We start from the raw sequence: 24,555 nt of genomic DNA, 5'->3' as shown, positions 1-24,555 counted from the left end.
ATATAATATTTTTCCATTAAAATGATTAAAATTATAAAACTTATAAATATTAAAAATATATAAAAATATAATAAGTTATAAAAATATTAAATTAATAAAACTTATTTAAAATATATAAATTTTAAAATTTAAAATTCTTAAAAACTAATAAAATTGTAAAAAGTATTAAAAATATTAAAATTGATATAAACTTATAAAAATTATATAAAAAAAATACAAACTTGAATTGAAGTGGTTAGCCTGAAATTGGCAAGGATAACGGTTCAGGGACATTAGACCTGTTGACTAGGGAATCGGACGATTGAACCAATTTTTTATTTTTTAATATTTTTATCAAACCAAAAATTTTATTATCCAACTATTAGCAAATATTGGAATGAAATACTTTAGCCAATGTTTTTAGACCCAGATCGATAGTCGAATTGATCAGGCCATTGGTTTGCAAGTTCAACTGATTTATCTAATTCAATTAAATAAAACATTAAAAAAAAGTAAAAAAACAAATCGGTTCAATCATTTGGTTCCATATCAGCAACTTTAGTGGCTTTCTTCATATAGATACCCTTGTCTATTTTGGTCTAATCAATCCAACCAACTTATCTAGCCTAGTTTTTATGATTTTCTAACAACTTTTATAAGTTTATATTATTTTATATTATTTTTATAATTTTTATGATTTTTATAGAATTTTAATATGTTTTTATAAAAATTTAAACATTTTAACTATGTTTTATCAATTTTTATAATTTATTAGAATTTTTATATTTTGTAATATTTATAAATTTTTAAGTAGATATAGTTTTTATATTTTTTAAAATATTTAATAATTTTATATATATATTTTGTGATTTTTATAATAATTTTAATGATTCTTTAATCATTTTATAAAAAAATTAGATTGAACACGGTTACTACACATGTCACCATGATTGTCCATTAATTTATTTTAGCAATCAACTTGGTCAATGATAAAAACAGTTAACGGAGGAGGTTTAAATTGATTTGTTTTTGTATTTTCTTAAATTTTTTTTTTTTTACATATAAGCTATTTTAAAGTTTTCAAACATAAGGATTAAATATAAAACTTTATTTAAATGCAGGAACTGGAAGCAAATTTAACCTTTAATTATTAATTTCAAATAAAGAAGAACAAAAATGGTTGTTGAAATTTGAAAAAGAAAGAACGAAAAGAAAAGAAGAGGTCGTACCAAAACGTTGACGACAGTGATTCCAACGTGGAAAAATCTGGACCGTTAAATCCGAAACAAGTCGATCTTAAACCATAGGGTTTGAAATACACCATTCGTCCGCCCCTTTATGTTTGAATATCTCTCTTTGTACCGTTTCATCTTCTCTCCCGCAACACTTCGCTTTGTCTTTTTTTTTTTTCGCATTTGCATTTGCAGATCTAAAAAAAAAAAACACCTTAAATATCTCTTCATAATCTTCGCTTTGAATCTGCTAAAGCGTTCCGTTTTTACTTCCCCTTTAGACCGGTTCTCCATTTCTCCGTTTTCGAATCTGGGTTTGGTGCGTAGTACTTTCTTTTTCTTCTTTTAGGGTTTTTCTTTTTAAAATCTTATAAACTTTAAATAACTTCAATTGTTCTTGTTGTTCAAGTTAAATGTTGAATTTTCAAGTTGTTAGAAACTAATTTTGATTTTGGTCATGATCTAGGGTTTGAATTTTAGAGAATTTATTCTAAATTTCAATTTTTAAATTTTTTTTGGTTAAATTACTCGAATTTTGTACAAAAAATTCAAATTCGTTGACTTCTGACTTTTTAGTTATAAGTATAAAAGTTATTCGATATATTTTTTTTTATTTTTTTTTCTCTTTTATGTTAGTTTGTTCTGTAGTTTGGCGGGGAGGAACTTTCTAGTTAGGTTTGATTATAATGATTTTGAGAGCATATTGCGGACAGAAGCGTTGTAGAGTTGGGATTGGGGTATGCTGCTTTATTCATCTGTAAACAAACTATGGAAAGTGACATTAAAGTATCAACTCTATCGGTTGGGCTCGGCAGCAGTGATGGTGCTCAGAGAATTCGACCTGTTCATGGGTATTTTTCTTTTAATAGCATAGTGATTCTTATTTTCAGTAACTCTTATTTGAAAATTTTAATACCATTATTGATGTTCTTGGCTGTTCTTCCTCTCCCCCTATAATGCTTTTTTTTCTTATGTTGAGTTTCGTGACATTGCTTCATGCTATAGGAGGACTAGTGGTCCTACAAGGCGATCTACAAAAGGACAATGGACAGCTGAAGAGGTATTATTATCTTTTTTTGTTATGTTTTTTCTATTCTGTTTCAAGTCTATACCTTTTTGTACCTTTTCCCTTTTTGTGTCATGTATTGTAGTATCCGTTAATTCTAGTCCTGTGGCTCCTGCCCTTAAATATGATCTGTATTGGTGTCCATATATAGATGTGTGTATGCTTTGTGTGTCTATCAGTATATGTATGTATATATTCCTAAATGATTTTCAATTTGACAACATAATTGATGGCCCTCCAGGATGACATTCTGAGCAAAGCTGTTCAACGTTTTAAAGGAAAAAATTGGAAAAAGATAGGTATGATTTCGAATTGAAGTGGCATGATAACCCTTCTTGCTTCAATTTGCATGTTCTGATTGTAAGGCTGGTTCATCTGCAGCGGAGTGTTTCAAGGATAGGACTGATGTACAGTGCTTACATAGGTGGCAAAAGGTTTTGAACCCGGAACTTGTTAAAGGGCCTTGGTCAAAAGAGGTGATTGATTTTACTTATTTCTTTCTTGCAATTCCTTGAAGTGTTTGTTCTTGACAAAACAGAATATTTTCTTTATACTATTAGGACATTCTGAGCTTCTTTTGTTAAATATAAGCAGGAGGATGAGCTGATTATTGAGTTGGTGAACAAATATGGGCCAAAAAAGTGGTCAACCATTGCTCAGCACTTACCTGGACGTATTGGAAAGCAATGCAGGGAAAGGTGTGATAGTGGAGCTGTTAATTTTGATAGTTTTAACCCTACCTACATTTAGAACATTGGAGAAGGCCATGAATAGGGTAATGTTGAACCTTGGAATGTGTCCTTTCCCAGGATGGATGAGAACAGCTGGGCAAAGCCTGGTTGCATTGGTTAATCCTGTTGAATTTAACAGTTTGCCAGGGGTTATCCTTCTTGGATATTATTGTAGACATCTCTTGGGTTTTATGAAAGTATTTTGCTGTTGCAGTGCTCCCTTCTTTCTGCCTAAATTAAGAAAAGAAAATCTGTTCCTGTTTTTACACTTGTGCTCATAGAACTAATTGCTTATGCAGGTGGCACAATCATCTCAATCCTTCCATAAACAGGGAGGCGTGGACTCAGGAAGAAGAGCTGGCTCTAGTCCGTGCTCATCAGATTTTTGGAAACAGATGGGCAGAGCTCACAAAGTTCTTGCCAGGAAGGTATGTTGTTATCACTAAGGGAAGCTACACCTTTCCATCAATGTTATGTTAAGGTTGCCTATTATCTCTTTTATTCTTTTAACTACTGCTTCTCCCTATTCCTGCAAGTCATCCTCTCATTTTTGTCTTAACTCTATTGTTCTGTTAATTAAAAGCTAACATATTTTGTTCTGTTATTTCCATCTTTGTATGGGAACAGGACAGACAATGCAATAAAAAATCACTGGAACAGTTCAGTAAAAAAGAAGTTGGATTCTTACATTGCATCAGGCCTTCTAGAACAACTTCAATTCCCGGTTCTTGCAAATCAAAGCCAGCCTATGCCTTCATCTTCTATGAGGATGCAGAGCATTGTAGATGATAGTGGTGCCAAATGTAGGAAAGAATCAGAGGACATATCAGAATGCAGCCAAGAGTCAAATATGATTGGCTGTTCTCAATCAGCAAGTGATTTAACTACTGCTGCTGTACATACAAGAGAGCAATTCCACTTGGCTGAAATGCCTGGTGTGTCAAAAGAGAGGAATTCCAGTTCAGCACCTTGTTCAGAAGAATATTACCCATCTTTTGAAGATGTTAACTTCTCCATTCCAGAAATACCTTGTGAAGTAGGGTACTCTTCCAGTGGGGATTACCAGTTCGGTGAGCATATGTTGATAACCGATGATGAATGTTGTAGGGTCCTATTCTCGGAAGCAGTGAATGATGGGTGCTTTGCCTCTGAAAACTTTACACAGGGATCTAATATTGTTGAATTGGGTGGCTGCACAAACACATCTCTTTGTCAGCCTTCAGACATCCAACCGTCTGAAACTAGAAAAACTCCAGCTTCACAATCTAGTCTTCCTTCAAGGTCTGAGGTATTACAGACCTCATGCTGTCAATCTTTCGCATCTCCTTCTTTTCTTTCAGTTGAGGATGGTACACTTATGCATGGCCAAGAGCAGAGTCAATTAAATTGTCAACCTTTTGGAACTCAAGAGCAAGAATTTACAATGAATGCACATGATGGCTTCATCTTTACTAATGATGATCATACAAATGATACTGACCTACAAGAGCAGACATACCTTGCAAAGGATTCTCAGAAGTTGGTTTCAGTTAATAGTATTGGTTCAGAGTTAAGTGCCATGCTAACTTGTCCTATTGCGGATGATAAGCGAAACTTGCCTGCAGAGCAAGATGTCAGAGGTCTATGTTACGAGCCTCCTCGATTTCCAAGCTTGGATGTCCCTTTTTTCAGCTGTGATCTTATACCATCAGGCGGTAATATGCAGCAAGAATATAGCCCCCTTGGTATTCGCCAGGTGATGATGTCTTCTATGAACTGCATCTCTCCATTTAGGTTGTGGGATTCGCCATCTTGGGATGGCAGTCCAGATGCTGTGCTGAAAAGTGCTGCCAAAACTTTTACTGGGACACCATCCATATTGAAAAAGCGCCATCGTGACCTTCTATCACCTTTATCAGAAAGACGAAGGGAGAAAAAGCTGGAAATTGATATGACATCCAGTTTGACCAGAGACTTCTCTCGCTTGGATGTGGTGTTTGATGAAAGTGTTACTGGCAACACATCTCAGGTGTCTCCATCTAAACGTAAAACCAATGCTAGAGCCTCCATTGAAGAAAAAGAAAACGTTTGTCAAGAATTTCATGGGTCACTAGACAATGGGGGAGATCACACTGAGGCATTAGATGATGAAGCTCAGAAGAAAGATTCTAATGGAACTAATTCCCCAGGAAACATAAAAAAGGAAGCCTGGAGAACTGATATCGAGGACAAAACTGATGCTCATGCTTCAGAAAAGATTGTGAGTTCTTCCTTCTTCCCTTTAATGATTTTGATGTTTTCTAGCTCAAGGTGAAGTTGCCAGATTAAATCCATGTCAAATTTTTATCCAAGTTCTATATGATGCTGATAGTATGTACAACTTATGCTGTTTTCTCTTGTGGCCTTGTTTTGGCAATCTTAGGCTGAATTGATTGATTTATCATATGAATTTATGCAAACTCTACTCTTGACAGATCAAACAGCCTTCGGCAGTGCTTATTGAGCATAATGTAAATGATCTACTATTGTTTTCTCCTGATCGTGTTGGTCTTAAAGCAGACCAGCCATTATTGTCTTCAAGCATACGAACTCCACGAAATCAGTGTCATAAGAGCTTTAGAGCTATATCAAATCAAGGTTTATCAGGAAATGCATGCTTAATTGTTAGCTCTCCCACTCTGAAAGTAAAGAACAGCGACGGCCACTCAATCTCTGTTACTGCAGTACAGTGTACCAATTCACCTGCAACCCTTGAGAATTTGGCTGATGATGCTGGGATTGATACTTCTATTGAAAATTATAATATGTGAGTTTTGGCTGCTCCCCAGAGTGATTACAAGTGTTATAATACTTCCTTGCTATTCGTTGTCTTTTTTGTTTAAGAGCTGCTTTGCTTTTATTTCAATGTCAAATGCTAGGACAAATTGATTGGTTCTTATGTGTTGCTTGCTTGTGGATTGCCAGATTTGGTGGAACTCCATTCAGAAGAAGTATCGAATCCCCATCGGCATGGAAGTCTCCTTGGTTTATTAACTCTTTCATTCCAGGCCCAAGGATCGACACAGAAATAACAATTGAGGTATAACTCTACTTCAGCCGTAAGCAAGTTTTTGCAGAATTTAACCTTTTTCTAGTGCTTCCTAATAACCGGATTTTCTTTCCAGGACATAGGATATGTTATGAGCCCCGCAGAAAGAAGCTATGACGCCATTGGATTGATGAAACAATTAAGTGAGCATACTGCTGCTGCTTATGCTGATGCCTTGGAGGTTTTGGGAAATGAAACTCCAAAATCAATTGTAAAAGGAAGACTCCCCAACAATCGTAACATGGACAAAGAGAATAACGGGGTTGAGAATCGTTCACATTTGACTTCAAATATATTGGTATTACTGAAAAACCATGTTTTAATCATCATCCTTTGTTACTAAGAGCAATTTGTTGAAAGTAGTGTGCAATTTGTGTGCAGGCCGAGCGCCGCATCCTTGATTTTAGCGACTGTGAAACACCAAGAAAGGAAACCGAAAATGGAAAATCCTCAACAACAGCAGCAGCCGTGAGTTTCTCAAGCCCCTCTTCCTATCTTTTGAAAGGTTGCAGATAGTGCCTTTTATTATTATTTTTTGACTAAAAATCCCTCATGTTTGTAGTTTATATCATATATGTATGCCAATTTTTTTTTTTTTTCAAATTTCTTCAATTTGTTGTGGAAAGGGAACGGAATCAATTAATTAAATTGATAAAAGAGTGTATGAAGTGCACATAGATTCTTCAGCTCTTCTCACCAACTTTTTGCACATCCAATTCTAAAATCATGGTTCCATTTTCTTTTTTACAACATTTAATAGCTTTCATTTTAGCCACCATTACAACGCATGATGAGGCGGTAAAGGTGTGGACTTTTTCAATAGGACCATGTTTAGAAATAACTTTTCTAAAATTGAACTCTACCCGTCCAATTAACAAGTTTCCGATAAGTCTTGATTCTATATATGTGGACCAGATCTTTTAGCAAATTCTTTGTGAGTTTTTAAAAATATTTTATTATGTCTTTATAGAATATTTGTCAACTTTTTAAGTGTATCAAATATTTTTATTGTAATAATTTTAAGGCTAAATAAAGAAATTGTAATAATTTTGACATTTTATTGTGTTCTTACAACAAAAATTTAACATTTGACATTTCATTGTGTTCTTAAAATTATTTCTTCTTGTTTGGAATTACATTCCTAATAATAAATTTAATCCATAATAATTGTCTATTTTTGTCATTTTATTTTTATATTTTTATGGAGGAATGTGATAATATGGTTTGAATTAAGTATCAAATAGGTGTTTAACAATAGCTTTAAAATGTTTGATAATAGCTTAAACTGTCGTTCCATGATATTGACTTTTAAAAAAATTTAAAATCTTTATTTTTAAAATATTCAAAGTACTTGTGAGCTATCATGTAATTGCCAATAAATTTTTAACAGCTCAATCAATTTTTCATCTAAAAAAGTATGATTAAACTAAATTTGTCATTATGCCATTACACTTCACAAGGGTAAATATTAGGAGTTAGAAGCCATCTTTTAGCTAACAATAATTGTCTCAGGCTATAAATTTGGAGTTAAAATAAAAAAATCAAATTTGTTTAACTCAAATCAATATAATTAAATCTTAATTGATCATAAAAAGAAAACAATCTAAAATTATCTAAATCCAAAATGATCCGAACAAGTAATTTAAAATAACTCATACTTAAGTGCTAAATATTATTTGAAGAACTTAAATGGCATAAGCCTAAAAAAAACCTTAACTTGAAATAAAACGAAAAATTTAAATCTGAAATTACCTAACTCAAATTAACCCAAATTAAAACTGATTCAACCTACTTAATTAAAAATCAACCATCAAATCCCATTCAAAGTTATTTAACAATTTATTCCAATCCTCTTTAAGATATGCACATTAAAACCAAAAGTTTTACAATTAAAAAAATAAAAATAAAAGAGAGGCCAACAACCTGTTAATTTAATGACCAGCATTAAATTGAGAGGCATGAGAGAATGAATTGGATCTTAAATAATCTCATCCCCACCCTCAATTATGTTTATTTTTAAGAATTGAGACAAAAAGTAATTTTGTTAAGTGAGAAAAGGCCTTGCTTGTAAATGCATTCTAAAAAGCATATTTAGATATGAAAAGAAGGTTGGTCTCCTTGGATTCACTAAGCGTAAAACCTCACATCTCCCGCAAAGGATAGTGGTGTTGTTATTGAGAATGGGCCCTGTTCCCACAAGGAACGATGTCGTAAAATCCCCTATTCCTGATTGCTCCCTCTCCGATATTCTTTCAATCCCAACCCTCCATAAAATTATTGCTAATGCTATTACACCAACCTGCAATAAAACAGTCATCTCTATATTTCAACACTAATCTAAACTGATATCAACTTATAACGATGCAATTGAAAAGGTTTCAACTTAAGCTATTAATATGATAGATTAGGAGCAAAAGAAATTATTATTGGCTATCTTAGAAAATAAAACCTACCTGTGGGACTAGAATCAAAAGAGTAATCAAGCGACACATCTTTTCATGGAAGACAACAAAGTTCTTGAAATATTCATGATTCTCATCAATGTATTTTGAAATTAGCTGTCATTGTGGAAATAATAGCACATATCAAATATAGTAAATAATCAAACTCAACTCAACTTATTTCTATTTCTGTACCTACTTTAACAACAATAACTCCTATCCTATCATCTCTTAATAAAACAAAACTGAAAGAAAGGCTGTCTAATTGGGAGTAGCAACTTTAAGACAAAGAAAATTGACTTCAAAGACGTAATCATAACTAATCTACCCGTCCTATATGTCCTTAAATGAAAAATCTAACCTTAAATTATACTATTTTTTTTATTTAAGTTTCATAAGTATTATCTAAATTATTAATCTCATCTATTTTTATCCTAAAACACGATACCAACTAATAAGAATGTGATACGTTACACATTCTTATTAGATGTTGTACACTTCTGAGAAAAATAAGACAGAAAGAGATAACTTAGGTCCAATTTTTTACCAACAAAAACTTTAGATAGCTATATGAAAAGAAGAAGAAGATTTAATGGTTGGCAGATTTTTCAATTCCAGAATAGGTTGATTGAGAATAAGATGAAGTGTACATATTAGACTAAAATAGTTTGTAGTTATATGAGATAAATGTTAAATTGCAAGTGGAAACGAGGCTAACAATATAATGAGATATATGGGTGTTAGAGTAGGCATACCGAACTCCAGTCGTTCTTGAAGAAAATGGTGACAATCACGGCAATTTCCAGAAGAAGAAGGGAGCAAACGCTGAAAATATACTAATTAAACCTTGGTTCAGGAAACTTACAATATGGGCTTTTATTCTAAAACCTTAAACCCAATTACTGAATCAATGATTGCTTATAAGCATGAAATGGAAATCTCACAATCCAATTATTTTACCGTTTACCATAATTTGACTTTAACCCCATTTTGGTTAAAATGTTAATCTATTTAAATAAGAAACAACAACAAAAAACCTTTACATCTCATGGAGTAGGAACGTCAACATTTTAACGGTGTAACTAATGACATTGTGAAAGTGGAATGACCAAATTATAGGGACTAAACATCAATTTGCGTATAGTTGAGGGGCCAAAATCATAAATTTGACTGATAATGATGACAAGGAATAAACTGAAATCTGAGGTCAGGGCAAAGGATACAATACAAAGTATAGATGTGCTGATACAATTACAGACAATGAAACTGAATAGTGAGCTCAAGCACACTGCAATTCCCACACCAAAACACGTATATATAAACCTGTTTTATACAAAGGCAACACACAATTTTATTCAAAGTTAACAGAAAACTGAAAAAAAGAAAGAGGTCTAATTTCACCCCAGTCCCTGCACTTTCTAAACTTTTTAAATTGAGTCCCTCTACTTGTTTGATTAAAAAAAATAATTGAAGTCCACATATTGAACTTGGATGTGTTATCAATTGTACTATAACTTTTAAAATCAGAGCTTTTAACATTAAAATGCCACATGAAAATTCGTTAACAATGGAATTTAATTTTTAAAGCAGAGAAGTTGAGGGACTAAAATTCAAAAATGGGAAGAAAAGAACCCCTGGGGGGCATATTTAAACTTGCAAAAAGAAAGAAAATTACCAAGGGTTGGGAATTGAAGGAAAAGAAACCAATTGAGCAACACCAATATTCCACTTCTTTTGGAGCCAAAGGGAGTAAACAATGATTGCAATCCCAAGAAAATTCATGATGAGATTCACTATTTTCATGGAGTAGTGCAAGCAACACCTGCTGCACCTTGTCATGGCAGTGGTGATTGGAGATGAATAAGCTTAAGTTATGGAAAGCGCTGTGGATTTGCATTTAAATGTGAGACAAAAATGAGAGGAATATGGTGGTGACCGCAATTTGGGTGGTTTTAGGCAAAGCTGAGCGTAGAGGTGAAGAGCATGTGTTTAACGGGGCCTGAAAAAGCATTAATATAGAACGTTGAAAGTTAGATGGTTCTAAGTTGGTAGTCTTATAATGACTGTACACAAAATGGGATTTGATCATTGAAGTTAAGGAGGCAAGTGTAACTGCCATTCAAACTTACTTTGAAGAAAGTTGCCTCTCTGTCTCACCCAATTTGGAATTTCCCATTGCCATTCAAACTTACTTTGAAGAAAGTTGCCTCTCTGTCTCACCCAATTTGGAATTTCCCATTCTGTTATTTTTTTCTTAAGTTACCTAACACTTATCCAATTAGTCCCCCTGGGATAAAATTAAATGGATAAATTTAAGAAAACCAAATAATGTTAAACTTTAAAATTAACATTTATGGTTTAAATATATATATTTTTTGAGTTGGAATTATAAATAAAAAATTAAAATAAAAAATTTCAAAACATTTCAGTGCTATTCGAACTTGAATCATTTTCAATTATTTCATATCAATAGAAAGTTTAATATATTCAAGGGTAAATTATACCAACAGTCACTCAACTTTGAAGTAGCTAACAAAACAGTTACTCAACTTTCGAAAAATAATAAAACAATACTTTTAACCATTTTCCATTACAGACCTAATGGAAAAGTGACATGGCAATTAACTGACCACCATGATATTTCCAACCAAAAAAATATATAGGGGTAAATAACAAAACAGTCACTCAACTTTAAAAAAATAACAAATTAGTCCTACTAAACTTAAAAAATCAGACACCCAAAAAGAAGGAAAAATAATACCCTTGAATGAGTTCTTCTTGTTTAGGAAGAAAACAGAGAACCATGGCTTTCTCATTGTCATTAACCCAAAATACCATTTTCAATATCCTTTCTAGATTACCCCTTAGGTCCGTGACTCGATTCAAATCCCTTTCCAATGACTGGGCTTACCTCACCTTGACCCCAACTTTCGTTGTCAACCATCTCCACCGCTCTCCTTCTGATCCATCTGTCATCCTCCTTTGCTACAATACCTAGTCCAATTTTGACTTTGGGATCTTGCTAATCATTGACCCGACTCAGAATTTCACTTGTCGACATTTGGTTGTCCTTTTGGAGGAACTGCTTCCTTTGTTCCCAAAAATCATGAGTTCTATCAATTGTTTAGTTTGTATGGATATTCCCCTTGTTTTGCTTTTGATTTTGTTTTAGGCAACTTGATAATGTTGGCAATGGAGTTAGTGTTGTTTAGCTCAATCAATGATTCTTTTGTTTATATCACCATATCCTATGAAGATCTCGACAAATCTGAGTCGTTTTGGTTCTTGAATCACTTGAATGTTGCTGTAACACCCCGAACCCGAGACCGTTGCCGGTGTCGGACACGAGGGGTTAACAAGCCAAAACCACTTATGGCACCGACCAATTTGACATTCCCAGGCAAGCTGGAAAACTGCGTCGCTGTCGCCTTAAAAAGCATATCTCGAGTTTCACAACTCGGAAACTGATTCCGTAAATTTTACCTGAATTTAGACTCATATATCCATCCATGGATTTATTTCTAGAATTTTTGGTGAGGCCAATTGGTACAGTTTATTAGTTAAAGTCGCCCATGTTACAGGGGTCGACTACACTGACCTTCGCGCGTTACAACTTGAATATCTCTCTGTACAGGGTTTCAATACTGATACCGTTTGTTTCCAATGAAACTAGACTCAAAAAAGAATCTGCACATATAAGGCATGACTTCTAATTCATTCTGGATAATTTATGGAAAATTTTCAAAGCCGCGACAGGGGACCCACAAACCGTTCCGGCCCTGTCTCACGAGAACTTTAATATCTCTCGGTATACTGATCATATGATCATTTCGTTACTTTCATATGAAAATAGACTCGTCAAGGTTCGATCACATAATTTATTCACTATTTAACACCATTTCTACAAATTTTGGTGATTTTTCACATCCACATCACTGCAGCTGGCAGCCTCTGTTTTTAAGGTAGGCTTTACCTATATTGTAGTTCCCATGGACCAACTATAGTCTAGTCATACTTAGGTCCACATGTGATCATATTTAGCCATTCCAATGGCTGATCATGTGACCAAATCTCTCATTCCAAACCATAATCACATCATGAAACCAAATATAATTACAAACCACATATGGTCAAATTCCATACTCCACTTTTACGAACCATTTTCGCATGGCCGTACACATATACATCACAAGTACTTAAAACAACCGAGGGTGGTCCTATACATGCCATATCCGAACTCAACTAAAGGAGTACCAAAAGGGCTTTGATAGTGTGGTTGACTTCAACTTCTATGATCCCGAATCCGATCGCTAACGAGCAAAATCTATAACAGAGAAACAAAGAAACGGAGTAAGCAATTTATGCTTAGTAAGTTTGAGCCATAATATACACACAACCAAAGCATAGCATTCAAGTAGCTAAACAATAATTCATATGCACAATTTCTCAAAGACATGCTTACTTCACAATCTCAACTCTTATTTTCATACACAAACAACGGCTTAGTTAAGGCCGATAGCTCGTTTATCATTGGAGCGAATATTCAACGCACTTACTCATAGTGTGCAAAGCACACAAAACATACCTTGTTGGGAATTTCACAAGTGCATTAACTGAAAATTTTCCAGCAGCTTATAAATTTCGAATCACATACCTTCGGAGTTTATCCGGATATAGCTACTCGTTCAAAACACCTTCGGGACATAGCCCGGTTATGGTAACCCGCACAAATGCCTTCGGGACTTAACCCGGATATCACAACTCGCACAATTGCCTTCGGGCTTAGCCCTGATATCAACATCTTTGTTTCATTTTCACAACAAAACTTTTATGCACAATTCACTTAACAAAAATATCATTTCGGCTCAATGGCCATATACAAGGGCAGAATTTCGATTGCTTATTACTTCATTCAATCGAATCAAAATCTAAGTTTCGATACTCGAAAACTTACCTCGGATGTTGTCGAGCGATTCGATGGCTATTCAACTACTTTTTCCTTCCCTTTATCGGATTTGGTCCCCTTTGCTCTTGAGCTTAATTTAACAAATAATTTGATTCAATCATTTGAGTATCGAAAAGAAGAACTCAAGGCACTTAGCCCACATATACTCACTAGACATTAAAGTCACATAAGTACGAATTCATGAATCGACTTAACACACAAAGCCTTCAACATGCTTACTCATGGCGAACAACTCAACCTCTTAGGCACTCATTCATGGCCGATTATGCATGTTGATGTTGAGACCAATTACATGTTTAACACCACACATGAATGGCACACATTTTACTAGCTAATGCTTTACATATTGTAGCTCAATACTTATAATATAGCATCAAGCACTCATATGGCCGATTATACTTAGTCATACTTGCACCAAATCAACAATAAATTCCAAGATTTTCACATCATATGTGTACTAGGCGAATGTACTTGCAATTTCACAACCATTCTTCAACATTTTCTTCTTTAAGCAAACATATTTATCACTTACTTCATAACCAAAACATCATGTTCAAACATATACACATATAGGTGCATGGCGAATCTCAAGGTGTTCATAACCATCTAAAACACAAATTTTTTACCATTCAAGTAACAAGCATAAATCATGCTCATGAATGCACCATGGCGAATACATCACAACCATACCCTTTCAACTTCGGTCATGGTTAAACAAAGATTTCAATGCCCTACTCAAGAATACTAAAAAGAAATTTCAAGAGTAGTCAATCCATCATTACATGCATCATCAACAAGCTTCACATTTAGCATGCAATGGCTTTAACACAATATCAACCTTGGCCAAATACCATTTTCATGGCATAACAAGGATTTGAACCATGGCTAACATGCACATCAAGTTAGCAACCAAAACAAGCATGAACTTCATGACACAACCTCAAACATACCTTAATCTTGATACAAGTATAGCCAAATCTCCTTCTTGTTCTCTTCCAAACCAAGCATGAAGCAAAACTCCTATCTCCTCCCTTAGTATTTTCGGCCAAAAGGAAAGAACAAGGATGAACAATTTTTTCTTGTTCTTCTTTCACTTGCACGGCAATGGGGGGAATGCCACACTCACACACATTTTTTATTTCTCATCCAACATCATTAATTTTTTATCATTTAATACATCATGCATTAACAAAACATGTTTCAACATGTTTTCTTTGCCCATAAACCATGTCATGGCCGGCCACTATGCCATCTTTGGGGAATTTGACATGCAAATCCCTTAATTTTGCATGCATTTTCAACTAGTCATCACACATTTCCCCATCATACTTTCAAAGTTTACTACTAGGTCCTTTCTAGTGAAATTCACCTTTATAACACTAAATCGAACCATCAAAAATGCCACACATGAATACACACATATTATAAGCATCAAAATAAATTTTAAATTATTTTTACGCCTCGGTTTTGTGGTCCCGAAACCACATTCCGACTAGGGTCAATTTTGGGCTGTCACAGTTGCTTTGGAGGATTTTCTCCTCACTAGTTTTGGTTGTGGATGCTAATAATTTGACCCAAAATTGTCATCAATCCCATTTCAATCTAGTTTTTTCAGAGTTAATAGCTTTGTGGCTTCAGGTAATAGAAAAAGGCAGTTGGATCCCAACCGTGTGGCTTCTCTATTAGGGGGTTGAAAAATACAAAAAGTATAAACATATTGAGTTATTTACACAAAAAGTAAAAATATTGGGCCATTTATGAAAAACGAAAAAAGGATGACGAAAAAAATAGTCACTCAACTTTGCCTCGTCTAACATGGCAAGTTAATTAACCACATTAGCTAATTTACCGGCCACGTCACCTGTTTCATTAGACTTGTGACAGAAAATGTTAATGAGTGACTAATTTGTCACTTTTCGATAACGTTAATAACTGATTTGTCACTTTTTGAAAATATTAGTAAATGATTTGTTATTTTTTTAAAGTTGAGTGACTGAATTAAAACTTTACCTACCAAGTTAATTAGTTAACTGGCCACATCACCTATTCTATTAGGCCTGTAACAAAAAATATTAATAGGTGACTAATTTTTCATTTTTTGATATCGTTAATGACTGTTTTGTTATTTTATAAAAACTGAGTGACTGAATTAAAACTAAAGTGACTGTTCTATCAGTTACTTCAAAGTTGAGACTCAAAGTTGAGACTGTTGATATAATTTACCCTGTATTCAAGTACATTCAAGTTTTTAACTCTTTTGTGGTCCAATTTTCACTTGAAAGGTTCTTCATTAACTTGTTCACTATGATCCATCACATCAATATTTTGTATATAGGGCTAACCCAAAGTTAAAGAATAACAAACAAAGCAACAGTCGCAACAAAAATTTTCTGGCAAGCCCGCAAATGCATAAATCCCCTCTCACAGTGCTCTCAAAAAGGAACCATTTATATATCTTAACGTGAGATTCTACCCATTCCAAAACAAAATGGGCATCAAAATGCCATTTAAATAAAATAAATCCTTCGCTAAAGTAGTACAAGTAATAAAACAATCAAGTAGGTCATCTATTCCAGCTTTATCCGATCCATGTCATTGATAACTCCTTCAAGCTGTTATTTAGAAAAAAAAAAGTCAAAAAGGGGTTAACCAAAGTAATAAGTGAAATATCCCTCACTTATGTTGTTCGGACTTCAACTGCATGTGTCCCACACATAAATATGGGGTTATGACCACCAAAAATATGAAAAAAAAAATTTACATCTATCCGACACACACACATAGCCCATCGCCATTTTGGTCATGCAAGCATATAAAAGAAATAGAAATATATACCATACCTTGACAATCTGTCGAAGGAAATAATCACCATATCTTTTCACTGCCTTGGATTCAACAACATGAATCATGTCCTGCAGCAAAGCAAAGTGTTACTTCCAATGCCGAATAATGCAGTTATTCTTTCAAACTAACCTCCAAAGACAAAAGAAATGTAATCTTATCAATAACCTTCTCTAGATACAACTTCAAATTTTATATGCATTAGCTAGCCTGAGAATAATTGAGATTTGTTTTTCAAGAGATTGCTAGTAGGTGCTATCTGTATCTGGAACTAAGAAGCTCTAATATAAGGCATGGTAACTTAAACCACATTCTGTTAGAAGCTCATAGATACGTGCATGAGCTAAAAATGAAACCTACATCATCAATGTAGAAGTCCACATCAGCATTAGAGATAATCTTTCCATCAGAATCAACAGCATGAGTTTTGTGCTTGTATGTCAATAAGATGGTCCTATAAAACAAGAAACAACTTCAGTACATATACAACAAGATAAGCATACAATTGAATCAAATACAATGAAACCAGAGGAAGAAAATATAAATGTCGACCTCAGAGTGGGCTCATCCACTTCCATGTAATTTGCGAGCTTCCCAAGAGATATAGTTGAATACACTTTAAGAAATGTCCGAACACCTGATAACAACTGCTGTTGCTTCACTTCATATAGAAACAGCTTCAACTGAAGTCTATAAGCATCCTGCATAAAATCAAATCGAATTAGGTAAAACACATATAACGCTTACACAATATGCCTAATGATCATATTATTTCCCTCCCTCAACCATAAATAAGTATATGAACCTAAGATCTACACTATCTTTCAACACCTAATGTCACATAAGTCTTGCGTGGGGGCTGGAGCTCCATCCATATGTAAGCTGGAACAGACAGACAGAATGCGCGTAACCATCTACTAAAATATACTGAACCAACATCAACTCTGCATCAACCTAAATCTTGAATCTAGCAAGAAATAATTGCAGGTATATTCAGCCTAAGGCAAGCTCTTTAAACCATGGAGAAGGGAAGCAGTAGGAGTAGCACTTATCACTCTTCCTCCCATACCAACACTTGGGTGCAGATGTTTCAGTTCAATGGATTAATTCCCAACATGTGGCCATTGTTACGACGGCAAGTATGAGCAATAAAAGAAATATGAATAAGCCTAACTACAGAAAGCTAGAAACATGGACTATGGATGTAAATAATGAAAAGAACAACCATATATTATCTGTTTAATCTACTTCCACCAAAATCATTCTAAAATTGCATAGAACAATAAACCCATTTACCTGGTTGTAATTTACAAGGGGCTCCTCAAAGCTCGGTGCTGAAGGTGTAATGAACTTGGGACATGCATATGAGAAGAGCTCATCATAGATGACAAAAGCTTCATCATCATATCTTTGCATCCTAGCCATCTTTTCACCATATTTCTCTCGCAGCTGAGAGTTCACAGTCTCATCAACAAGTTTCACTTGGGGACAAAGTGAAAGACAAATTGCCAGCAAGGCATACATCTGTTCATTCTTTTTCAATATTTGATCATACTGTGGAGATTTCTGATGATATTGCTTTGTCTTGTAAATATACAGGAGCATCTTATTGAATTCACGAATAGCCTCCACATACCTTTAATTAAAAACAATATTATATTATTATCAAGCTCAGCCGAAAATGGAGAAAGAATTAAAAACAGAATAGAACTTTAGTAAATACATTAAAAAAGGCTAACTTATTACATGGAAAAGTAGCAAAATGAAAACATACCTCCGCAACATAAGATTGGCAAAACCGTAATGATATATGGTTGCGATATGACTTCCTATAACACTGGTGTAAACACCTTGTTGACTGATGTCAATAGGAAGCAAGCACTTCAACCCGGTTTGGTAATCACCCAAAAGACAATGAACTCGCAACAAACCCACCATACTGAAGTACCCCAACACCTTCAACACATTGCTTCCACCACTGTAATCATATCCATCAGTAGCAGTAAATTGCTCAAGACCCTCCTTCTCTTGCTTCAATATCTGAATAATATTTGACTTCTCCACAAATGCTTGCAAGTAATTAAGCACCCCATACACATTCCATGCCTACAAAGAGAAGTAACTTCGGATAGCAATTACAACTACTTGAAATTACATTCTGCTTTAAGTAGCTATCACTGAATCAGCAGGAATTGGATTACCTGATCATATTGACGGAGAAGAGCGATTTCTTGCTCGGTTTTATTCTTCATTTTAGCTCTGTATTGACAAAAACTCTGGAATTGGTACACAAACTCATCCACCATGTCCCACAACCACTGATTAGGTAACTGCATGTTAACTACCCTATGCAACACAACCTGAGCCAAAACCAAACCAATAAAATCTAGGATGAGCAAAATCTATCCAAACTAACTAACTTAACTGATAGCCTCAAGTCAAGTCAGTTATAATTCGATTATGTAAGCCATTAAATAGGTTAAGTCGATCAGTAATCAATTATGAACTTTGGTAACTAAACAGACCCCTTAGTCAACTAATATATATTATTTTAATTTTCTAAATATGTATAATTTATAATAAACATATCATATATAAACTTTTAACCAAAGCCCCCAACTGATTCCGTATTTCATTTCTCATGCTTAGAAGAAAAACAAGAGAAAAAGGAAAAAAAATAAATTTTCAGTTTAACCGACTGAAACAATCCAAGTTAAGACAATACAGTCGATGGGCTTCTTGATTATGAGATTGATCAATAAGGATAAGTCAATCGGTTAGTCGAATAAAGTATCAAATTCATAAGTTAAGTCGATTTTCGACAACTGAACCTATCAATTGCACTTCCATAATCAAATTAATCGGCGTCACCAAATCACAGATACTGATACATAGTTTAATCGACCGAACGATCGAAGTTAAGGCAGTGTAGTCTATGAGTTAGTTGATTAGGAGATTGATCAGTTAATTCGATCGGTTGGTTGATTAATGTATGAAATTGACCAGTTAAGTCGATTTTCGATTTTTTAACCGAACCTCTCAGTTGCTCTTCGAACTCCATAATCAAATTAATCGGCGTCACCAAATCACAGATATTCATACACAATTTATAAGTAATTACCTGAAAGAGGCTACAATAATTATCCCAAGAATCGATCCTCTGCTTAAGAGTGGGAGAAAGGCGAGCATAGAGATGGCGGAACCACATCTCACGGTAAAGGAGGCAAAAGACTTGGTCGTTGTCGACGTAATGAGCGACGGCGTCAACGGAGGGCCAAGGAGTGTCTTTGAAGAGGCGGTCGGAGAGGGTTTGGAATGAGATCTCGTACATTTGGTGAATCTCGTACACATTTTTCTCGCGAATGTGACGGTATAAATGGACGACGAACGACTTAACGGAGTCGGGAACGAAGTTCGGGTCGTAGACAAGGTCTTGGTGGCGGCCTTCGTCGTAGGTGGCGGGAGCCTCCTCGTAATCATAGGTGGTTGCCATTGCTGAAGTCGAGGACCACGATGAAGGAACTCGAGAGCATGGACCGTCGACTGTGAAACGAGAGTGGGGGAGAAATTAGGGTTTAGTGAAGAAAGAATATTATAAAATTTGTTGGGCTCAATTTGTGGCCCATTCCCATGATATAAATCTAATCAAACCCACCAATTCTAAGATATTAAATGCAAAAAAGAATTTATATATTTTAATATATATACAGTACCAAGTTGATTAAGATAAGCAATTTGATACAAATAATTTATATCCAATCATTTACCAATTTAACCCTTTCAAAATTCAATTTGTATAAACTTTTGCTTGCCCAAAAGACACTCAAATTATTAAAAGAAAATATAATTTTACATTTATTTTCCTATTTTAGTTGATTGCACAAAACATTCTAAAATTATATCAAAATAGTAATACCTCATAATTGAGTTATCAAATTATCAATAATGCTCATAACTCCTGAATTATCAACAATGCTAATTTGAATCTAACATAAAACATTCGTAGATCATAGTTTAAATACACGTGTATCTAGTGAATTTTTTTTAATGTCATGTCCAAATAATAAATACATCTGTTTAAAATATCATTTTAAACTATTAATTGACCATCAAGATAACATATAAAAACTTAATTGATATTGTATTTTTTTGAATACTTTTTCATGTCCATTTTACAGTGTTTATGTTCGCTAATAATGTCATCTCCAAAATTTAAATCCCATTCTCTCTGAGCTGAGTGTAATGTAACTTAAACAGTATCCAATACTTGGTTTAATTGATACTATATTAATCATAACAACATAGCTCGAACTTTTCATATTTACTTTAAGTACCCATATCCAACACTCATGTCTGACACATGAATGTGGAGACTAGATCTCCAAAAATCCTCCAAATACATGAAAAGCTTCGAACAAAATTCAAACATACTTGTATCCGACACTCATGAGTCGAGTAATATAAAAATCAAGTAATACTCACACTTAGGATGATGGAAGGCACAATCAGGTGAATAACTTTGAGTGATTTTTTTTTTCTTTCAATTACTGAATTTTGAAGTTTTGAGGACCTAGTCCGGCAAGTAAACAAGCTATACAAGAAAGTCCAGTTAAAACGCTCTTTCATGGCTAGGGCTCAAAACACAAAAGGACAACAGCTCACCGTGGCTGGTGAACATTTCACAAGCTATCAAAGTCGGTTACTGTGCCCGATCAACCGGACATCATGATTGTTGCTACAGTTAAAAGCTGTTCTGCTCATGAGCTATTGGTATTTGGTTCAATGGCTCTTAGGCTTGAGCTTCCACACTCCAAAATTTCCCCAAAAAGGTGTGTACACTGGAGACTTGATACATGAATCACACTCTCTGCCTGTTAGAACTTGCACGTGTTTCGTGAGGCACTTCGTGATAACTCTCAGGTTCATCTTCTTCATCAGATGATAGAAGGGATGATCCCATCCACGCTTTGAAGCCTTCATTAACACGCCTTTCCACATCTGGGGTGACTTCCAAGGGGTTAGCCTCCAACATTTCTAAACCAAGGGTTCGACTACCAAATTCTCCTTCATCAAGAATTATGGCTGCTCTCCTTCTTAGGAAGATGGCAGTTCCTCCATATAGAATCACCAACCCCCATGAAGCAATCTCGTAGCACCAAAACAGGGGCAAAGAGCAGCTACTTCCTAATGTGAGGAGGCTTGAGCCCAAGAACAAAGCAAGAAGACCAAAAATGAGAGCAAAAACCGCATTCAAAATAGACAAGCAGCGAACTCCACCTGTAGATTGGAATAAAGTTACTATGGCATCTCAACATTTATGTTGCTCAGACTCTTCATTTTTCTTGAAATACTCATGTCTGACATAGCCAACACACGAATATGGAGATATAACTTCCAAAGATCCTCCAAATACAAGGAAAAACTTTTAAAACTAACCATATCTGATCTATGAAATCTATACATCCATACATGGGGAAAAAAGAGGCAAAATAGTAGTTATATGGAAGCAAGAAAATATTAGCAGTTAGGTGACCTCGAAGAAAACCTAACATATGGATAAGTATTCAAGCTGCTAATTCTGTTCATAGCTTAATAGGATCAAAGTTTCAATTTATACTTGCGAAAGGATGAACCCAAGAAAGAAGATGCTAACTAGAAACAAATTCAAATTACATTCCCGTTTCGATTCGTAATACAACACAGTTCACAAACTAGAACTTGCCTGACAAGTCACAACTTATACTTCATCACGCAGTAAAGAAGGTTGCTTTCAATCTCCAATTTGCAAGCAGTGAGAAAACAGTTATTCTCAACTCAATAAATGAGAAATAGAGCATACCTCTTTTTGAAGCACAGTAATTATTTTCAACCACCTTTAAACATCCATGCGTAGTTGGAGCAGAATAAGCAACAACAATTCCTGAATCATCAGTAAAACCATTAGGGACTGAAACAACAGAAAGAGAAGTCATATAAAGATTGCACACCAGCAAGCCAGGATAATTACTTTATGGAAAAATGACAAAGACATTAAACACATATAGAAGAAAATTCAAAGACCCAAGATCAAAGCAATTCTCACAAAATCTAGCACTAGACAAACCAGAGATATAACATCAAGCAAAAAGAAACAATAGCCATTAATGAAGCAAACATAATAATCAAAATAACATACATGAAAAACACAATTCTAGAATCAGGTTCCAACATTCTCAGGCCAGTTTTAACCCAATGTTACTAAGAACGCAGATTAGTTTAGGACAACGAAAATTAGAACACAAATCACTATTTATGAAACATAGTTCGATACATGTAGTCTTTTTCGGTTTAGTAGAAACAAAATACAAATATTTTCTGAAACTTATAAACATAGTTTTTGAGTTTATATAAATTCATAATTCTAAATAAATAATTCTGAAGTTAGTGAATTGCTTGGTTTATTCAATAACTTTATAATAAACTATATGCTAATGATATCGTTAGTCTTACTAAATTGGATCGCTAGCATTCCTTGATTAGGATCATGCATGCTAATTCAAAAATGGATAGGAAGATAGCGATTTCTAGAAATAAAGTTTTAACCAGGATATTCATCTCCTACTAAATTTTCCAATTCACAATGTATAACTAAAGGAAAGATAATCTTTAAATTTCTTTGTCATGATACTCATCTCCTACTAAAATTTCCAGTCAAAATTTTCTGATACTGAAAATAATAAACAATGAGAGAACTTTATAGCCTCTCTAATTCAAGATTCAATGCCCATCTTCACCTTTCTATTATTATTATTATTTTTAACAATCTCATTATAAGTTCTGATTATACTTGTTCTTTTTGAAACAATACTTAGAACTACTCGTAGCCCTTCTCCAACAGATATAATAAGATAATGCGCTTGCAAAAGTCAAATCCCTTTTTACACAATACTTAAAACTACTCATTTCCCCTCCCCAAATCGATAAATAGTAAGACAACATGCTTCAGCACAAACGAACCCCTTTTTACACAATGCTTAAAACTACTCGTTACCCCTCCCCAACCGATAAATAATAACATAATGCGCTTCAGCGCACTCGAACACTCGTGTTACTACAGTGGCAACAATATATATGCAAATTGAACTAAAACTTAATCAACCAAAACCTTACTTTTTAGAATATGCAATTATTGTGTACCCTCCATTCATTTCTAAATAAGATCTAGAAAGAAAATTTAATACTCGCTAAATAATTTCCTCTTAAAGGAAATCAAAGAGTAAATGCACCGAATTCATACTGACCTGCCACCAGATACGCAGCTGAAGCCAAAAAAATGATCATAGATGGAATGAACACAACCATCCAATAGTAATCTACGGTTTCTTGATCAGTCAAATAGAATGCTCCGGGAAACAGATCTGGATCGTCGACACCTCCACCTTTCGGATTCAACGGCAAAGGCTGCAGTCTCCGGTCATCGCAAAACGGTCGCTTCAAATCATCTCCCGGAAACACAATCTTCAAGCTTATAATCATGCCAACGAAGATCGCAACACAAATGATCACTATGGAACCGATTAAGATCGGCCTTTGTAGCTTCGTCCAAGCTTTATCTTCCTCCCGTAGGCTCTCGTACTCGTGCTTCGGCATAAACGCTTGCCGTAGCGCGTCGCCTAAAAACGCCATTGGAAGCTTTAAAAACCCCTACCTCAGATTGAAATTCTAAATTACCCTCTCTAAGTATTTTCTTCAAAAATGTGAATAATGCAAAAAAGGGAAATATCAAACCCTGATTGCGGTAATTTGAAAATTAAGAAATAAACTTTTTTGTTTTGAAAGGATGGAGAACGAATTGATTGGAATTAATTTTAACTAGGGTTTATAACTTTGGGTTCTTCAATTGGAGATGGAGAGGTGGTTGGCGGTGCGGCGTTGTTTTCAGTTATGGATAGGCAATTTTACGCCGTCTTTTTCTGGTATTAGACGCGATTTCCCAGCGCGGTGGACAGGTACGGTTCACAACAGTACGATTCGTGAAGTTTATGTAATTAAGATGTTCCAGCATTTTTTTCAAAAAAAAAAAAATACAGTATTTTTATGGCATAATTTAAAACAATAATAATTTATTCTTACATTTAAATTTTCTCTCTTTAACAAAGTTATATTTTTATCATCTCATTTTAAAATTGATAAAAATCAACCTTCATTAATTTTGTTAATGTGAAAGGTAAGCATTAATTAACTTTTTATAAT

At 34.4% G+C, this 24,555-nt stretch overlaps 4 protein-coding genes across 5 annotated transcripts; 1 reads left to right on the top strand and 3 right to left on the bottom strand.

The window, feature by feature from the left end:
* The first annotated feature begins 1,120 nt into the window (after positions 1-1,120).
* On the top strand, positions 1,121-6,784 carry LOC108486667 (transcription factor MYB3R-4-like). Its single transcript, XM_017790837.2, has 12 exons — positions 1,121-1,530; positions 1,848-2,062; positions 2,217-2,271; positions 2,519-2,576; positions 2,659-2,753; positions 2,872-2,975; positions 3,308-3,436; positions 3,636-5,247; positions 5,462-5,793; positions 5,952-6,066; positions 6,152-6,373; positions 6,457-6,784. The coding sequence occupies exons 2-12, from the start codon at positions 1,980-1,982 to the stop codon at positions 6,589-6,591; spliced, it is 2,940 nt and encodes a 979-aa protein (XP_017646326.1). The 5' UTR covers positions 1,121-1,530; positions 1,848-1,979; the 3' UTR covers positions 6,592-6,784.
* Positions 6,785-7,902: 1,118 nt separating this feature from the next.
* On the bottom strand, positions 7,903-10,542 carry LOC108485669 (tetraspanin-19-like). Of its 2 annotated transcripts, XM_017789523.2 has the most exons (5): positions 10,192-10,542; positions 9,740-9,839; positions 9,272-9,352; positions 8,529-8,633; positions 7,903-8,374 (listed from the first exon to the last, which is right to left on the bottom strand). In XM_017789523.2, the coding sequence occupies exons 1-5, from the start codon at positions 10,353-10,355 to the stop codon at positions 8,120-8,122; spliced, it is 705 nt and encodes a 234-aa protein (XP_017645012.1). In that variant the 5' UTR covers positions 10,356-10,542; the 3' UTR covers positions 7,903-8,119. The 2 variants fall into 2 exon arrangements, with proteins under 2 accessions (XP_017645012.1, XP_017645013.1); XM_017789524.2 differs by lacking the exon at positions 8,529-8,633.
* A 5,208-nt stretch (positions 10,543-15,750) lies between these two features.
* Positions 15,751-19,947, bottom strand: LOC108486501 (uncharacterized). Its single transcript, XM_017790588.2, has 8 exons — positions 19,445-19,947; positions 18,525-18,683; positions 18,098-18,429; positions 17,620-17,959; positions 16,876-17,024; positions 16,684-16,777; positions 16,323-16,394; positions 15,751-16,094 (listed from the first exon to the last, which is right to left on the bottom strand). Exons 1-8 carry the CDS (start codon positions 19,814-19,816, stop codon positions 16,050-16,052), a joined length of 1,563 nt encoding a protein of 520 aa, XP_017646077.1. The 5' UTR covers positions 19,817-19,947; the 3' UTR covers positions 15,751-16,049.
* Positions 19,948-20,590: 643 nt separating this feature from the next.
* LOC108484197 (uncharacterized) lies at positions 20,591-24,386 on the bottom strand. The gene is made up of 3 exons (XM_017787897.2): positions 23,604-24,386; positions 22,163-22,243; positions 20,591-21,600 (listed from the first exon to the last, which is right to left on the bottom strand). The coding sequence occupies exons 1-3, from the start codon at positions 23,986-23,988 to the stop codon at positions 21,182-21,184; spliced, it is 885 nt and encodes a 294-aa protein (XP_017643386.1). The 5' UTR covers positions 23,989-24,386; the 3' UTR covers positions 20,591-21,181.
* Between the last annotated feature and the right edge of the window lie 169 nt (positions 24,387-24,555).

Source organism: Gossypium arboreum, chromosome 6, assembly GCF_025698485.1.
Source record: "Gossypium arboreum isolate Shixiya-1 chromosome 6, ASM2569848v2, whole genome shotgun sequence".
NCBI classification, from domain to species: Eukaryota; Viridiplantae; Streptophyta; class Magnoliopsida; order Malvales; family Malvaceae; genus Gossypium; species Gossypium arboreum.
Note: the sequence above shows the minus strand (reverse complement) of the source record. Positions and strands in the feature narration are given on the sequence as shown.

What these genes read in the sequence shown, in the direction of transcription:
- LOC108486501 (XM_017790588.2), bottom strand. Translation starts at nt 19,816, where the DNA reads ATGGCAACCACCTATGATTACGAGGAGGCTCCCGCCACCTACGACGAA. An exon ending in ATTATTGTAGCCTCTTTCAG is followed by an intron (nt 18,684 to 19,444) that starts GTAATTACTTAT and finishes GTTTTGGCTCAG; the next exon opens with GTTGTGTTGCATAGGGTAGT. An exon ending in CCCTTGTAAATTACAACCAG is followed by an intron (nt 17,025 to 17,619) that starts GTAAATGGGTTT and finishes GATTTTATGCAG; the next exon opens with GATGCTTATAGACTTCAGTT.
- LOC108486667 (XM_017790837.2), top strand. Translation starts at nt 1,980, where the DNA reads ATGGAAAGTGACATTAAAGTATCAACTCTATCGGTTGGGCTCGGCAGC. An exon ending in AGAATTCGACCTGTTCATGG is followed by an intron (nt 2,063 to 2,216) that starts GTATTTTTCTTT and finishes TTCATGCTATAG; the next exon opens with GAGGACTAGTGGTCCTACAA. An exon ending in GACAATGGACAGCTGAAGAG is followed by an intron (nt 2,272 to 2,518) that starts GTATTATTATCT and finishes ATGGCCCTCCAG; the next exon opens with GATGACATTCTGAGCAAAGC.
- LOC108484197 (XM_017787897.2), bottom strand. Translation starts at nt 23,988, where the DNA reads ATGGCGTTTTTAGGCGACGCGCTACGGCAAGCGTTTATGCCGAAGCAC. An exon ending in AGCTGCGTATCTGGTGGCAG is followed by an intron (nt 22,244 to 23,603) that starts GTCAGTATGAAT and finishes CTGATGATTCAG; the next exon opens with GAATTGTTGTTGCTTATTCT. An exon ending in TTACTGTGCTTCAAAAAGAG is followed by an intron (nt 21,601 to 22,162) that starts GTATGCTCTATT and finishes TCCAATCTACAG; the next exon opens with GTGGAGTTCGCTGCTTGTCT.
- LOC108485669 (XM_017789523.2), bottom strand. Translation starts at nt 10,355, where the DNA reads ATGACAAGGTGCAGCAGGTGTTGCTTGCACTACTCCATGAAAATAGTG. An exon ending in CCTTCAATTCCCAACCCTTG is followed by an intron (nt 9,840 to 10,191) that starts GTAATTTTCTTT and finishes TGTATAAAACAG; the next exon opens with GTTTATATATACGTGTTTTG. An exon ending in GCACATCTATACTTTGTATT is followed by an intron (nt 9,353 to 9,739) that starts GTATCCTTTGCC and finishes AGGTTTAATTAG; the next exon opens with TATATTTTCAGCGTTTGCTC.